The sequence below is a fragment of the Urocampus carinirostris genome, chromosome 4 (genome assembly GCF_059441175.1).
Source record: "Urocampus carinirostris isolate Australia breed hairy pipefish chromosome 4, RoL_Ucar_1.0, whole genome shotgun sequence".
In the NCBI taxonomy this organism is placed as follows: Eukaryota; Metazoa; Chordata; class Actinopteri; order Syngnathiformes; family Syngnathidae; genus Urocampus; species Urocampus carinirostris.
In genome coordinates, this window is record NC_142352.1 from 28,769,130 (window position 1) to 28,787,080 (window position 17,951).

At 36.7% G+C, this 17,951-nt stretch overlaps 1 protein-coding gene across 2 annotated transcripts in view; it reads left to right on the forward strand.

Annotated features, from left to right (window-relative positions):
* Window positions 1-17,951, forward strand: part of LOC148367217 (uncharacterized) — a 46,838-nt gene that overhangs the window by 14,217 nt on the left and 14,670 nt on the right. For both annotated transcript variants that reach the window (XM_088334042.1, XM_088334043.1), the window contains exons 11-21: window positions 264-379; window positions 625-718; window positions 869-960; window positions 1,062-1,212; window positions 3,948-4,054; window positions 5,313-5,403; window positions 7,822-7,955; window positions 8,935-9,044; window positions 10,467-10,635; window positions 12,071-12,175; window positions 12,293-16,669. In XM_088334042.1, the coding sequence (XP_088190168.1) occupies window positions 264-379; window positions 625-718; window positions 869-960; window positions 1,062-1,212; window positions 3,948-4,054; window positions 5,313-5,403; window positions 7,822-7,955; window positions 8,935-9,044; window positions 10,467-10,635; window positions 12,071-12,175; window positions 12,293-16,669 (5,546 nt within the window). The remainder of the gene's footprint in view (window positions 1-263; window positions 380-624; window positions 719-868; window positions 961-1,061; window positions 1,213-3,947; window positions 4,055-5,312; window positions 5,404-7,821; window positions 7,956-8,934; window positions 9,045-10,466; window positions 10,636-12,070; window positions 12,176-12,292; window positions 16,670-17,951) is intronic.

Consider the following 17,951-nt stretch of genomic DNA (forward strand, 5'->3'; position numbering starts at 1 on the left):
TATTTCATAGTAGTAGTACAAGTTTAACGCCATAAAGGGCCAGGTTTTGAGTCCATGACTGCGCTGTGAGTTGGGCAATTGACATCCTAACCAGTCAGTGAGTCGAAATAGCTAAACAAATTACTATAATTAATTTTAATTTGCTAGCTTGTGCTACATTTGAGTGGCGTTAAAGCATTGAAATTTGACTTTTTAGAAAAAAAAAAGAATTGAGACTTTCTCATTGGGATGTTTTCAACGATTACTTTTTGTTTTGTTTGCAGCGCAAAATAAGCAAAGTGCTGACGAAGCTAGTAGATCAGAGGCCAAATTTCTGAAAATGAAAGCCTGGTCTAAAACCCGAATCAGACAGCTGGAGGAGGAGCTGAAGGCTAATCGGGTAAGATGATCAAACTACAACTTTATCAGTTGTGTTAAAAAAGTGTTTTCATGAATTTTTATTATTAGTATTTGTTTCATGTGAAATGTTAATGGTTACTAATATGTACTATTTATTTCGTTGCTCCCATTCATGCATCTATTTATTATTCACTTTGATATGACTGCGGGCAGCACAGTGGCTCACACAAGTCCCGGGTTTAACTCAAATTACCAATCTTCACGTATTATTCATTTGTTTTTAAGGTTGGTGTTGCCTCACCTGATCTCTCTGCTTCACGACATCAAGAGGAAGACCTTTGGAAGGTGGAGAAATACGAGGAGCTAAAGGAAAAAAATGGTACTGTTAAACCTATGGCTTATTTAGTTTTTGTATTAAAAAGTGTCCATTTTGATTTTATTTAGAATGAATACTGACTCAAAAAAAACTCATTTAAAAACATCACATGCAAATGCATTTTTACAGTCTGTTTATTTCGATTACCGACAGAAATGTTGGAGTTAAAACTAGTGGTATATGAGGAGCAACAGAGAACGCTGCAAGCAGAATTGGAACAGTTTACAAAAAGAGTTACTTCACAGGTCTGTATTAAGTTATTTTTTAAACAGTTTGGGAAGCCGTGCATTTTTTGTTCAAATTTTAACAATTGATTCTTGACAAGTCGTACTGTTTTTGACCACAGGCAAGTGAATCCGGAAGTGCGGACGATTCTCAAAGCCAAGTCATGGAGTGGCAAGAAATGGTTGATGAGGCAGTGAGCGGCAGGGTGCAGGCCAGTGAAGAGAGGGCAGCCATGGTTCTTCGCATTAATCACATGGAGGAAGAACGAGAGGGTAAGTGATTTGTCATAGAGTGACAACAATTTAAAGCCTTATTTTTCTATCATTACCTTTGAATGTTTTTTTTTTCAATCAGGTAAATAATGCATTTAATATTTACTTACTGTATGCTGTAGGGACATGCAGTTAAGTGTATGTGATCAAAGTCCCCTCTCCAATTATTTGCTTAACAACAAATTACCGTGTACACTAAAGAATACAATGTCAATTACCTCTCTAACTGGGTAAATTATTTTATCATCAATCACCTCCCACTTTTTGACAAGAGTTAGTGACGCATATGAAATTACAACATTTGTTGTGTTTATTTTTATCTCATTGTCTGACTGACCATTACTTTACTTTTTTTTTTTCACTGCTTCCTCCATTGTTAATGAGGAGTACATCATTGACCCTGTGCCATCCCATCACAAGGACCTTTTTCCCTTCTTGCCATCTCCAACTCCTGCTCCATGGATAGGAGTAGCCTCAGAACAGTTTCCCATCAGTTTTGTGCATGCAGGCTCCTCCATAGTCGCAGTGTAGCTCTGCCTTCTGTACTGGCTGCAGTTCCTCACAATATTGTCTTTACGGGTTGAGCTACAGCCAGTACAGTAGTAGACTCCACATTTGACTATGTCTTTCTCCCCTAGTCTTTGGTGTCAATTTCCTTTGGTTTTCTTCATTCATTTCTTTTTATTTTCATTTTTTTCAATTATCACCGGTAATTTATGTTTAAGTTTGCTAAATCACAGTTTATTACATTCATTCAACTCTGTTCTTTAAGTGGAACAATTATGTTTGGAACCTGTTTTAAAGTATTTTTTCACATAATCCACAAAGTAGGATGTCATAAAATGCCGATATCAAATGTTGTGAATTTGCAAAAACACAAAAAAAATCACTGAAAGTTATGAGCAAGGCATCTACTGACCTCTAAACTTCAGTTCAACAGTGCTGACAATCTCCACTGGGTAACGAAATAACAGAGGTATCCATATCTAACTTGTACGGTTATAAAGCATTCATATTTAGGCGGGGGCCTTAAACTATAGTCCTGCGGGCTGCAATTTGCTTGCAGGCAGCAACTTTGCGGCCCCTGATTAAACAATCCTGGCTGACCCTGGCTGACCCCAGCTGCCAAATTTTAAAACTCAATGCTGCCTGCAAATCAAAACATTTGCCCACCACTGATTTAGGGGAATGTGTGTAATCCAAGTACACAAATGTCATTAGTATTCATTCTGTTGTTGCCTTGCCCATACAGTAAGTGTGAACAGTATTGAAAGGCCATCTACTCCATCTTAAGTGTGCTTTGCTCTTTTTTCTCATTTTCCTGTGTTATACACAGTTTTCCAAAAGCTTTGAGCACATTTTGACTTTTAATATCTCAAACTATTAAGGATATAAAAACACATCCGGTAAATTCAGAAAGATTTCAATCTCAACTTTTACATTAAATGTTCAAAGATGATCAATGTGAGCTCCATTGGTCACACGACACTCATCAAGCCGATAGTCAAATTCTTGACAAATGCGTCCTAGCATTGAATTGTCAATAGTTGCACCAGCTTCTGTTATTTGCGCTTTACTGGTATGTGCTATGTCGAAGACAGCTGTCTACGGACCATTCTTCTCTGAGAGAGCAACAGTCTATGGTGAGATGTAACCCAACATGGTGGAAAACTGGGTAACAGATGAATTGAGTGAGAAAGAGTCTGGTGGCTCTATTTTCAAACATGATGGATAACCACCACACTGGAGCCTTAGGGTTAGACTGTTTTGGAACACATCACTTCCAGACAGATGGATTGAAAGGTTTGGGACGAATGATCACGATTTTATGTCCTAGCCACGCAGATCTCACACCATGCGATTTCTTTTTATAGGGATTTGTAAAGGGAATGGTCTATGTGTGCCCCCTATTCTAAGAGACCTAGATGAGCTGAAGGCACAAATGACAAAAGCTGTTGCAACCATTGACAATGCAATCCTGGACAGGTTTAGCAAGAATTTGACTATTGGCTTGATGTGTGTCACATGTCCAAATAGTGCTCAAACTGAACAACTTTGAACATTCCATGTAAAGATTGAGATTACAGCTTTTTTGAATTTACCAGATGTTTTTTTATTATCCCTATTAGTTACTGAGATAATAAATGTAAAAATGTGCCTGAGACTTTTGGAACACCTTGTACAATCACAATGCATAATTTCCATGTCTTGATTGTCTTTTATTTGTCCTTGAACTTCCCCTTTTTCCACTCTGTCAGCCTGTTTTCATAAAACAGATGGGAACATGTTTTATACACAATTAATAAAGACTAATCAAAGGTATTTCATCTTGTCTGACAAAATAAAAACCATAATGAAATTATTAGCAGTCAAATGGTCTAATTGGAACCTGTAAATTTTAAGAATCTTTTTTATGAAATTTGATCAGTTCTTTTTGCTTTCGTCATTGTTCTTCTTGCCTCGCAGATAATTTAAGACTGTCCCTTTTGATTTCCAACGTAACCATGTACAAGCTCTAACCAAAGTTAAATTTTAATCTCCCTTTCAATCTGCGCTCACTGGTATTAACCAAACTCTAACAGAATCTCTGTTTTAGCTACGGTACACTTTTATCCAAACCCTGACTCATCAATCCATACCTACCGTACCTCCTCAATCCAATTTATATACCCCCTATCCCTGTGGCACAAAACTGATTGAGGATGACTGGTTCTTTCCTGGCTGCGCCGATTCAGCAATGGCCAATCGGCAGCAGGAGTTGGAGGAGGAACTGGCTCAAGCACAGGGGCTCAACCAACAGAGGGCCAAGAAGCTTGCCTTGCCGATCCAAAGAAACATCCAAGTAAGCACATACACTCCTATTATTTCGAGGTTAATTTTTGCTCGAATGTAACATACTCGCTGTCATGTATTCTAAAAACCGTACCACAAAACAAATAGAAATAAATAAAAACCACACTGAATTATAAACTGCAGATATTTATGTTGAAAACAAATGGATATACAGCATGTAAAAAGACATTTCAAACTGTAAATGTGTATCGTATTTTTCCCAACTATAAGGCGTACCCAAAACCAACAAATTAAACAGAAATTTGAACATGTGGCCTATAACCTGATGCACCTTTTGTGTGGAAGAAACTGGAATTGAGTCTCCATATTTGTGTAATTACTGATCGCCAACCAAAATTGCATAATAATGGTGGCAACAAGGATCGAACCGAGTAGCAATAGTAACAGCACTGAATCCTAACCACCATGCCATGCCGTTTGGGATTTGGTTGTCTGTTCACAATTGTTCAACACAGAATGCAACAGGATTCATACCTGGATCGCGGTGGGGGGAACGCTATATCCTATGCGCTGACTAATCCATGAGGAATACAAACGACACATAAAAAAGAATTAGGTTTTATCTATATTACAATTTTTTTTACATTAACAGATAGGTAAGAGTAGACCGTAATTCCTTTCCACAATACCATTTTCTTCATTCAGTTCAGAGCGACCAAATTACCTCCCATAATGCCTTAATCTTCATTTATTTTAGGAAGAGGCGCCAACAGGAAGAACTATATATTCATGTATTACATAACAGGAGATAAATGGAGGGTATGACGGTACTGTTTTCAATTTTGACTACGTACTCAAGATATTTAAACTCTTTCAGGCACAAATTAAGTCCTCAATTTATACATTTGAATTTACTTGAGGTCCAAAATTTACAGTAATTAGCTGTTGGTTCCTGCAATGTACACATTATATTTTCCTGAATTATGAAATATTGAATCGAATTGTATTGAGTTAGAAGCGTATCATGCCCTGTGTATTGAGTTGTGTATCCTATCGCCAGGTTCACAAAAAACCCACCCTACCTATAATTGACGTTTTGTTTTTTTCAATAATGGAATTGTGAATATTTATGAATGAATTCAGAATCATCCACGACAGAATTGTGATGCGCAAAATAATATGAAATCTTTTCCACCTGTATTAGCAACTCTTAAGTTTTTACTTTACATACTCTAGAAGAGGTTTTATTATGTGCTTGCCTTGGAATTTCATTGTTATAATTGAACATGTTTTTTTCCTATGCATAGGAGGATTTTGAATTTGATGGAAAAGCTCCATTCCATGACTACCAAAGCACTTCAGAGAGCACACCTCCAATGGAAGGAGAAAATATGGGAGGTTGGTGGCCTGAGTACAGTACACCTGATACAGGTGGGAGAACTACTAGACAGTTTACACCAGCATGCACCTGGTTGTCCCCACTTTTGGCTTCATCATTTGTTCATCACAGCAATATACTGTAACTACAACTACATGTTTTCGTTTGATATTAGCTGTTGTTTTTTGTTCTTCCACCATTGGTCGAGAAATTTGTATTTCTTTTACATAGTGAATCCACACCTCAGGTGCCGCCATGTTACATATCTTGATGCCTGCTTTGGCACTGGTTTTCGTTTGCATGAGGCAAACGTGCCATATAGTGGTCAAATATTACACACTGGAGCTTTAAGAGTGAAGCTTAATTGCCCAAATATATTAAACGAGCAAATCCATGTAATTTTAACTTCCATCACAATGTGCATGCTGGTTGAATTGGCTAGATCGCTGTGGGTAGTGTTGTGAATGCTCTCATCGCTGGAGAAATTGTAGAGACGGATTTTATTTACAAACATTTTTGAATACACTTTGGTAAGGTACAAACAGGCTTCGTACGGGTTCTTGCAATCCTTGAAAATGATTGAATATTACTGTATTCAAAAGGATTGAAAAGTGCTTGAATTTTGGGTGAAGTGCTTGTTGATGCTTGAAATTTTTGCAATTTTTCTCAAAAAGTCCACTTAAAAATTAGGCCGACTCTTTCTTGTGGCTTAGCTTTGCCATTGTGTTCTTTCTTTCCTCACGGTATCAGTTAGTGTTGCATTGTAAGACCTGTCCTCTTGGGCACGACCTATGGGTCGTGCCCAAGAGGACAGTGCATGCTACACATAAACAGACCACTATTAAATGTGAATTGGTGCAAAGATTACGTACCAATTGTGGACATTTATCATGGGACATGCAAACATTTAGGGTAGCGTTTCTCAGTAGTAGGCTGTAAAGTGAAGAACTTCCTGCAAATTAAAATGTAAGCAACGTATTATTGCCATTTTTTCTACCAAAAACATATATAAGGGGAGATATGTCTCAAAAAGAAATACATTTGCAAACTACTCAAGAACTAAAACTCATATATCTTAATAAAAGCACACGCAAGATTAAAAATCGCATATGTAAATCGCAGATATATTTGTGGCTCTGCAAAATACATGATTCTCACGGATTTTTTTTTCATTTATTGGTACTAGAGAAATTGGAAAATTGTCTTTGAAAGTCCTTTAAAGTGCTTGAACTTGGCCTACAAAAAGGTGTAAAAATCCTCTATAAAATTATAAACTTTAGATTAGGGTGCCTGTTCACAATCTGTGGTTTTTTTCTGTTTCCATATGTGTTTCCATGTCATTTTGTTTCTCAATGATGCTTTACAATCGATATTGTTCATGCACTCAAACTCAACATATTTTCACTGTGGCCGTGGTAAACTACATTTACACTGTAATTCCCGGATTTATTATAAGATTCAGATTTTCATAGGTTTACTTTTCCTGCACAGTTACTGTGGAGTGGCTTGGCTGTGTTTTTTCCTTTCATAGACAAATGCTTAGGTACATTGGGGTTACCTTTTCTAATTTAATACACAGTCACACTAAATTTAGCCATGCTAATGGGCTTACTAAACCCCACATTGCTTTAGTCTATATTCTCTAGCAAATTCTGGGCCAATTAATTATTAAAAACACAGGCAAAGGTAATACTTTCAAGATGAACAACCAAAGTGTATGTATAGTCGTGGCTGAATCCTTGGTACAACCTGTTTGGGCTTGTGAGCCTTGCAACTTAGTGGGAACATTTTTGGTGTTCGGCAAGGAGCGTTTGAAGCACGTACTTTTTGAAAGTATAGGAAAATGGCAGATGAGCTAAGCGGAGCTTTCCCAGCTCAGATGAAAGATGAAATCAGTCTGATTGCAACATGTGGTTAGTAAAACAATGCTTTCTCATCTCTGGGTTTGCATCTGCTTAATTGTTTCAGCTCTTATGGTGAAATCCGGTGAATAACAGTCAAGACCGAATGAACAGAGTGATTCTGATGTTTATGGAGTACTGCCCTTTAAGATAAAAGGAAAAAAACATAAATTCATTCTTGTGTTTGTTACTGTGAATTTCCCTACGGGGATGAATAAAGTATCTACCGGTATCTATCTATCTATCTATCTATCTGTTAGACCCAACATAACAAACCTCATAAATAAACCTGATAAATTGGCCTTTTTTCAAATGTTGTACTTAAGGAAGTTAAGATTTCAACAATCCATAACTATTAGTGAAAAATGAACAAAACAAGATATGACAGAAAAGTTTGTTTTTGCTAATATAAGCCATCAATCAACATTTAGAAACTTTATTTTATATTTATTTGGTTTTCTTTTTTTTTTTAAAAAATCATCCTTTTACATTGGCATGATAATACTGATTCTTTTTCCTGTTTTTAATAATGAAAAGATGGCTTGCGGTCTGTTGTGGAAGAGCTGGAGAGGGAAAGAAATCAATTACAAGAGCAGATACTGAGCCTGGAAGAGCGCTGTGAAGGTCTTGAAGATCGTCTACAGCTGCAGGCGCGCATTGAAACCTTACAGGTAATGTCATTCTTTAACCATGGTTACCAAAATATGTGTTTTTAAAAGTTCTTGAACACCTTTACCAATCCACCATTCCACATTATCAAGCACAACAAACAATAACACATATGGAATCTTGTTAATTTGGCTTTCTATGAGCTCCCCATGCTTAGGTTGTGCATTTGTAAATTGTGTAACTTGCCGTGAAGTAGCAGCAAAAGATAGGATATTGACGCATGCACATTTAGTCTAGTGACATCCTTACTCTTTATTAGAAGTTAGATCGGGCCTACAGAATCCTGCCCGAGCCTGACAAACTTGATTCAAGGGACCTAGCCCGAAGAAAAGCCAAATTTACATATTTTATTTGGAAGATGTTGTTTCTACTTACCTAATCATGAAAAAAAAACAGTTGAAATAAGTTTTATTACACAATGTTAGACACGTTCCTCACACAGTTTGTATATATATATATATATATATATATATATATATACTCATATTTTTTTTAGTTTGACTTTGTAAATGTATTTTCAAGTAGTTTTGGAGTCTTATTTATTTTAGAATTCTTAATAAAAATGTCTGTTTATACCAGAAAAGGCCCATCTAATCGTTAAAAAGGGAAAAATAATCTAACGGTTGGTTGCAATGATTGCCTCAAATGCAATGTACAAAAACGCACAAGATTGATCAACCAAACAATACATTACTGTTTTTGTCCAATACCATCTTAAGTTTTGATTTAAAAAATATAATTCTGGTGAATTATGTTTTCAGTGATTACTTTTATCGGGGTTCAAATAAGGAAATAAATGGAATCATTTCTTTTGTCAGATCCGTTTTTGTGACCAAAGTTTTATCATTTTTTTATTCTGAATATTTACCAACTATTTTGTCCATTTGAGATCCAGGACTTTATTCAATATTTATTTAAATTCCAATATTTACCACTTTAAATGTTTTAACTTCCCCAAATTTTTTTTCCCTGCATTTACAGAATGAGGCAGATAAGTTACAGAACCAAATTGCCAGCCTTCGCAGTCAGCATATTAGGGAAGCAGAAAAACATCAGCTCCTGGTTAGCAGCCTCAATGAACAACTTAAAGGGTAAGTTTTTACGATCATGAATATAATGTGTATGTTTGTTTTGTCTGTAAATGATTACAATGTATTTTGCAACAAATTGAAAATGATGGCAAAGTTTTGGATCCAACGCAATTCTGATGTGAACAAATCCAGAAAAAAATAGTATATGTCCACATTTTAATGTTTAAAATAGAGTAATCCCTCAGTTATTGCGGTTAATGGGAACCCCCGCGAAACGTGACAATCCTCGAAATAGCGGTGCCCCTTCAAGAAAGCTCTCAAGAGGCAAACTTACTTCGAGATGACTGACTCAAAGTATATGAGTGTAACAAAATAACAACTATAGATCTACAAATAATAACACAATACACAGAATTGCATTTGAATGAATGGTCTTTATTGTCTGACCTGTGTCGCCGCTATTGCCTTTTCTCCAGCCGCCACCTCAGTCTCTTACTGGAGTTGATAACAATCCAAGGAGCACTATTGTACATAGACAAAACCTAATTCCTTTTTATGTGTTGTTTTTTTGTGCTCTTCTGGATTTCTTGGGAGTTCGATTTAAATTGTGAATTTCCTTTCAATGTAACGAGCTGTTAAAATATTAGCTGTTGCAGTTCTTTGCAGTTTGTTTAGGTAGGAACATTGAATTGTGTGCCAGCCCACACACCCTCTTGTTGACGCCTTTGGTTTGGGAACGCCAATGGCTGGACTATTTTGTGAGTTTGCAGTTTGCATTAACTGTAGTGGAATAGGGTTTGTTTGTTTTGTTAAAAATGCAGTATGTTAAAGGATTAGAGGGGAAGAAATATTGGAAAAAAAACCTTCAATAATTGTTACATAATCTGAGATTTCTAAAGCTATTTTCAGTGCTATGAATATTTTGAAGTTGTGTAGACATTTGATCAGTTGGGTAGACATGGCAAATACAGTAATCCCTATTTCTTTTTTGAAAAAGTACAAAGGAGCCACTAGGAAGTTATAAAGGCCCACTTGAGGCTCCAGAGCAAGTTTAGCAGGTGGAGAGGTTTAACTTTGTTGGTGATAGAAAGCGTCTTCCTCTGCCTTTTGGTGCTGTTGTGGCGTTTTGTTGACATGATGGGTTTTAGAGAAACTTGAAAATGAAAAAGATTTGCGCATACATAATGTAGGTTCATCAATCTGTTTTAAGTATGTGTACAACTCAGACCGGAACGTCCTTGACGTGCAGGCATACAAACAGAAAAGGAGCGGGGCAACTGTTTAGCCAATCATAATTCAGAACACAATGCACGATGAAAATCCGGGAAGTAGCGAAACTACGATAACTAAAACCACGATACACCAGGGGATTACTGTATACGCCATTTTTGAGTACATTGAGTTAAAACACTGCTAGATGTGCGAGCTCCAGTTTTGCAATGAAAAAGGCTAAATAGGTGTTGTTTTTGCCCACTTCTTTAGGCTCAGTGACACACAGGAATGCCTGGAAAGCTCACTGACTGAGAAGGAAAGTGCTTTAGCCAAGACGTCGGAAAATCTTGAGCTCATCAACAACCTCAAAAGATCTTTAAGTGACAAAGAGATTCAGTACAAAGAAATGTGCGACAGACTCCTTCAGACTGAGCAATCTGTAAGACTTGATTATTTTTATCTATTCGTTTTGCTAAAGCTGGGTGTAAACACTGTTTCCAACACTTAATTTTCTGGTAACAATTTTAACTTAGTGTAGATTTTTGTCGACCAATATGATACATTTAACTTAATTTGTTAAAGTGGCAGCCCCTCAAAAATTTCACAGTAATAATGTTTTGTGGGCTCCAGCGAGTGCAAACAATGATTTTTTTTCTTAATATTGGGTTGTGGAATATAGGTTAAGATGCAGTATCGGCGTGTTTTTATTTATCTGGGGTGGCCTTTTTGAGAGTTTTTTTTAATACTGGTGACTTAGTAAAATGGATACTTGAATGGTTTCCAGCCAATCATAAGTTACCCACAAACAGACGACTATCTACACACTCACTTATACTGTACCTAGTGAGAAATTGGACGATCAATCTGCGATGCATATTTATGGCACGTGGGATGAAACCTGAGTGCCCACTGAAAAGACACTCGGGCATAGGAGGAACATACAAACTCCACACAGGGAAGCTGGTTTTAGGAATTAAACCTGGGACCCATGGACTGTGAGCAGAAGTGCTCACCAATCATCCACCAGGCCACCCCTATTTTGCAACTAATGTTTTCATTAATGTTGCCCAGAGCTCACCTAAAAATCAATTATAGTTTACCTGTTCTCCGAAGCAAAGCCATGATTGGTTGCCAGTTAAGCTCATTGCAACATAGCTGTCATCATTATTAGATAGATAGATAGATACTTTATTCATCCCCGCAGGGAAATTCACATATTAGACCCCGACTCTCAAAACAGTCGCACCAGAAATTGATCAGAAGGGGTGAATGTTGCTTTTTATAACATACTTGACAAACACAAAATACCGTGTTTGGATAGGTAGATGCCAATACAGCATAGTAATATTTGGGAATCCCGTGGGTAGACTTTTTCTCTTAAGTGTTTTTAAATGGAAATAGATTAACATAATTTAATTTTCCACTGGAAACATGTAGGTTAGGAATAAAACAGTGATGACCTTGTAAAAAATCACTGATTAGAAGGCTTTCTTAAAAGGAAACATGATCCGAAGGATCTATCTCTACCTAATCCAAACCTCTGTGGTAGTAGTGCAGAAGATCTTGCACCTGCTCTGCACAGTGATCCCTCGACTTGAATCCCATTTACTTAGGACCATGGGCATGGCCTACCACAGTTCAGAGTGCAGATGGCTTGCAACATGGCACACATAAACGGCTTTTGTCCCATCTCCCCACACGCATCACTCATGTGCATGTTCCATTGATTGTATTCCCATGGAAGTTGTGAAAAGTGAATTAGAATGTTTAGTACATTACTAAATTAAAATTACTTGTATGCCCAGCTTTTGTCATTACAGTTATTAAGAGCCTTGGCATCTAAATATTGATACATTTTCTGATTTCTTACCCAGCTTGTGACTGTTTCCGAAAAAATGAATGTGGCTGAGAAGCTCTCCTCTGAGTTAAAAGTAGAAGTTGCTGACCTCACACTAAAACTGAATGGACTGAAAGACAAGGTGCTTTTCAATCTTTTTGAATAATGATGTAATCAGTTTGGAGGGTTTGCTATCATTAGTCAAAAAATCTGAAATTATGCCATATAAATATTTTATCTCATGTGTTTTTTCTTGCAGTGCCAGAAGCAAGATGGTATTATTGACATGCTACAAACAGAGCTTGATCAAACAAATGAAGAGCTAGACAAGTTAAATACATCCCACCTGGAAGATAGAGCCCAACTCATTCATGAGCTTCAAAGTTGTGAGCGGGAGATTGATGGTCTTAAAGATATTCTTTTGGAAAAAGAAAAAGCACTCAATAGCAACATGATGGAGTATACAGAACAGGTCACATATCTCAAGCAAGCGCTTCAGGTCAAAGATGAAAACTTGGTGCGAGTAGAAAATTTACTGGCAATATCAGACCGTGATGCCACAAGGAGAGACTCGCAGACCGCAGATCAGCAGGCCCTTCATAGTAAAATTGCAAAGCTTGTTGAAAATCTAAAGGAGGTTGAGATTGTACTCGGTGGGCCCAAAGAAGAAAACCAGACGAAAATAGCGGGGATAGAACATTTAATAAAACAGACTGAAAAAGATGAAACTATTCAGGCCCTTCAGTCTTCAACTGAGGAAATGCTTATGAGCCTTACTGAATGTGAAACAATGATCACTTCATTAAAGGCACAACTGACTTTAGCTGCTAAAAAGCAACAAGAGTGCGACAAGATCATTTTGCAGCTGAAGGAAATAAACAATAATAATGAAAAAATGATTCTTGATAAAGAAAAGGCACATCAAAATGAACTGAAAACTGTCAAGGACGAAAAGAACAAACTCTTATCCCAGGCGGAAAAATGCAATCATGACATAGAGGCGTTGTCCAGAGAATTAAAGGAACAAATAAAGAGTAAGGACAATGTTCAACATGAGACAGAAAAATACAGAAATATCATAACATCGCTGGAAAACCAATTGAAGGCAAAAGATGAGCAGGCGAGCGATGTGAGAGAGCGCCTTAATTCAGAATTACAAGTCAGGGAATCTGAAAATAAGAAGTTGTGCGAAGAAATTGATGAGAAAATTCATAATATTTCTCAAATGAAAGATCTTTTGAAAGCCAAGGAGACTGAGAAGGAGCAATTGCAAGAAAAGCTTCAATTTCTAACAGAAAACCTTGAATTACAGATTTCTGATGCAAATCACCTTAATGAAAAGCTCACATCTGCTCTCAGACTTAATAACCACCTAAACACTCAAGTACAAAACTTAACTCAGGAAAACGAAAGACTTGAACTGGAAGTAACTGAAAGAGTTAGAAGTATTTCAGAACTGCAGCTTGAAAGAGATTCGTTGTATGCAAAGTTATGCTCATTGGAATCCCAACTTTTACAAAAGAATGATAGTATTCTTGAATTTGAAAAAAGTAAAAAAGATTTGATTTTACAAACTACTGATTTAGAAATGGTTTTACAGCAAAGCACACTCTCAAACAACAAGGCTGTCCTAGCCAAAACAAATGAATGTCGTCATCTCAACCAGCTACTTACAGAGAAGGAGGACACCATCACACACCTACAAAGCCAGTTACAGAGCTACAATTCTGAAATAAAAGAGTTGTGCTTCACCATAGAAGAAAAACAACAGTTTGCCTCAGATCTGCAAGCAGATCTGGAGGCTCAAAGAAGTGAGCAAATGCAGCTGAAAGAAACAATGTCTCATCTTCAAGAACAGAACAATAGTCTGAAGTCTGGGTTGTTAGAGAAGGATGCAGATTTGAAGGAAAAACAGGAGGAGTGCCATAATTTCATAAATTCTCTAAACAAGCTCCAATTAGAAGTCGAATCACTGAATTTTGAGCGCACTCAGCTTTCTAAAGATCTCAAAGAAAAGGAAACCATTATTAATAACCTGGCACAAGAATGCCAGAAGCACAAAAATTATGTTGATGATGTAAACAAGACCATGAAAGCTTTAAAAAATGAGATCAATGAAATGGAAGAAAAGTCTAGAAAACTCCAATCAGAAGCTGACTCCAGGGAAATCGAGCTCAGAAATCTTATAAGTGAAATAAATAGAATCACAAAAGAAAACCAACAACTAAATACCGCTTTCAAATCCAAAGAGAATGAGCTTGAAGAGAAAATAAATAGTGCATTGGAACTTAATCAAAAGCTTAAAGTCACTCTTGAGCAAAATTCTATTTGCAGCACGGAGATAACTAGTCTAACAGAAGAAAATGTGAGACTACAAAATGCGTTGGCACAAAACACTACTTTAACTTTTCAATTAAATTCTGAAATTAGTTTGCTCAAAGAGCAGAAATCTGAACTTGAAGTACAAATCTCAGATGACAAGATGACAGTTCATGATCTTCTGAATGAAAAGAAGAACCTCATCAGCTCATTGAGTTATTCAAACAAAGTCATACAGGACAATGAAATATCTAATAAAGAATGTTTGCTTGAGAAAGCCAATGAATGTAGTACTCTTTCAAAAATACTGACTGAAAAAGAGCAGGAGATTAAAATGTTACAAAATCAAATTAAAGACCAAAACATACAAATTAGTCAATTAAACCAGTTAATGGTTGAAAAAGAAGACATATTGACGCAAAAGAGCTCTCTTCTGGATGCTCATCAAGTCCAACTAAGGGAATTGCAGGACACCATAGCTTTGCTTCAAGAACAGGGAACAGCTCTAAAGACAGGGTTAGCCGAAAAGGACACAATGTTTCAGCAGAAATCACATGAATGCATTGATCATCAGAATGAAGTCAGGCTGCAGAGGGATTTGGTGTTGCAGATGCAGCGTGAGGTTGAGTCAGTAAGTCATGAATTCCGAGCGACTAAGCAACTGCTTGAACAAAAGGAACAGATGTTAAAAGATCTAATGACTGATTTTGAAAACCAGAAAAAAGAGCTAAATAAACGTAAAGAGGCTTTGATTCATCTTGAAGGTCAATATGTTGCTGTGAACAAAAGTGTTGAAGAAATGCAAAGCGAAGCTGCCATTCTTCAAGATTCTGTTAAGATGCTAACTTTAAAAAACTCTCAACTAACACAAGAGAATGAATTATTGAAATCTGAGGTAATTAGTTCAAAAGATAACATCCAAGCACTAAATGATCAGAATTTACGATTGACATCCGATCTTCAGAAATCTTCAGTAGAGCTTTCCAAAGCACATAAAGAACTTGTACATCTAAAAATGGCAGATAACGAAACAAAACTCCAAATTAAAACTGTACAGTCAGAGAAGGACCATTTTAATGTAACCATCCAAGAAAAAGATGACTTGCTTAAAGAACTAGAAGGTAGGATTTCTGAACACAAGGAGCAGTTGATTAAGAAAGACGATGATATATTTAGTTTAAGGCTTCAAGTTACAGAGCTCGAAAATTCGACTCGCAAACTCAGAGATGAAGTTCAAAATCTTACTTCTGAGTCAACAATGTTAAAAAATGCATCCGAAAGAAAAGAGCAGTCGAATATTGAGGATCAAAGAAATGCTTCGCTCCTGAATGAGCGTTTAAATCTTAACCTTCAAGACAAAGAAAAAGAGTGTGATATCTTTAAAGAACAGATTTTCCACCAGACTGCAGAAATAACCAATCTTAAAAAAGTCTTGGAAGAAAGAAACCGTGAACTTATGGAGCAATCACAATCCCTTCAAGATTTACAGAGAACAGCTGATGAGTTGTTGCATTTTAAAACTCAGTTCATGGAAAGCACAGAGTTGGTGTCACAGTTACAAAGCCAAATACAGATATTGTCCTCTGACGTTTCCTTCCACAAGAAGTCAGCTGAAGAAAATCAAACTGCGCTCCTTAATCTCCAAGAAAAATATGCAGCCAAATTGGAGGACTTGCAGGACCTGAGAGAGAAACTTTCCCAACAGTCTGATGCGCTAAAGACCTTATCAGATAAACAAGCTACAGAAAAGACCTCAGTAGAAACTTTGAGTGATGAGCTGGCTGCAAATCAACAAAAACTTGAGGAGGCACAAAACCTGAATTCACAACTATCCAAAGAAAAGGAGGAAGCTCTCACCTCTCATCAATCAAATGTCACCCTTTTGACCGTGGAAATAGAAAGTTTAAAAGCTCAACATCTTGAAGTTGTGGCTCATATGAATGCATTGACAGAAAACCTGGAGCAGAGGGAAATGGCTTTACATGCTATTAATAATCAATACCAAGCTCAAGCCAAACATTCATCTCACCTGATATCTAAAATACAGAAATTAGAATTGGACAATACAAATCTTAATGAAGAGTTAAATCTGTCAAATGAAAAGCACCAGAGGACTCTCATGGCTGTCACTGATGAAAATAAGATTTTAGTCGAGGATTTGAGAAAACATGTTGCAGAGAAGGAAGAGCTGGAGAGGCGACATCACCAGATTTGTGAATCCCAGAAGGAGCTCAAGGTTCAGTTGGATCAACAGTCCAACAGCATGCACAAAAGCATCCAGCAAATGGTGTTTGACAAGGAGAACCTTCAAACAAAGGTTAGTGCTCAAGATGAGAACATTTCTCAGTTAAAAGATACCATTCTTAAAATGGAGCGAACTTTGCAGGACACAGAACAGGAGTGGCTGCTGGTTCTAGATAGAGAAAAACTTGATAAGAAGCTCCTTGTAGAAAAATTGACTTCTGTTGAAAATGAACTTGTATTTAAAGCAAAAGGGGTTAATGCTTTGAAACAGGACATAGATGCTTTGCAAGACAAACTAGCTGAGGCATTCTCTGCTATTAAGAAAGGTTCTGATATGCTCAGCGCAAAAGAATTGGAGGCATCCACGTCAAGGACGCAACTCGAAAAGGTCATGGAATTAGTCAAGGAAAAGGATAATGAGATCAACAATTTGCAACTGACACTCAAAGCCTTGGAACAGGATTTAGAACAACTTGCTGCAAAATTCAATGGCCCCGTCACAGTCTTTTTTAATTTATCTGAGAACAAATCAAACTTGCATGAAATAAAACAAGTTGATTCAAGTAATTTCTCTGCACTAGATACCTTGAAAAATGTATGTAATAGAACTATAGCTGATGTTGAAAAAATGCAAAGTGCAATTGACAAAGAAAATAAAACAAATTTTGAAAAAAGTCAAGAAATTACAATTTTAAAAAATAATATAGAAAACGTACAAACTCTGCTGAAGTCCGAAGCAGAAAAAGTTACAGAAGCTTCACAAGAGAAGTCGTTATTATATAGTGACCTTAGAACAAAGGAGGATCAAATCAAGTCAATGGCTATGCAGATAAATCAGCAAAAGGAATTACTGGTGGGATTCAGCCAGCAGTTAAAAGAAAAGGATGCATCAATTTCCCAAGTCATGAAGTCTGCTTTAAATGAAAGATTGAAACTTGATGCTCAAAATGTTTATCTATCAAAACAACTAGAAATTATACAACAAGATTACGACACATGTACCCAGCAATGCAAAGAAATTTCACAACAGCTAGAAAAATGCAATGCATCCTCGCTAAGAGATAATGAAATACATACTTCAGAAAAGATCCTGTTGCAAAAAGAAAAAAATGAAATCAAAGTTGAGATGGAAATGATATCTAAAGAGAGAGATTTAAAAGAGAAAAAACTTGAAGCTTCTCTCTTTAATCAAAATCAGTTGTTGAAAACAATCGAAGACTTTGAAAAAACACATGAAAATACAAACAATGATATTTTGCGTTTAGAAGACAGACTTTCTGAAACGACGGCACAAGCTGCATCTGCAGCAAAAGTCTATGAAGAAAGGATTTATGTTCTTGAAAATCAATGCCTTG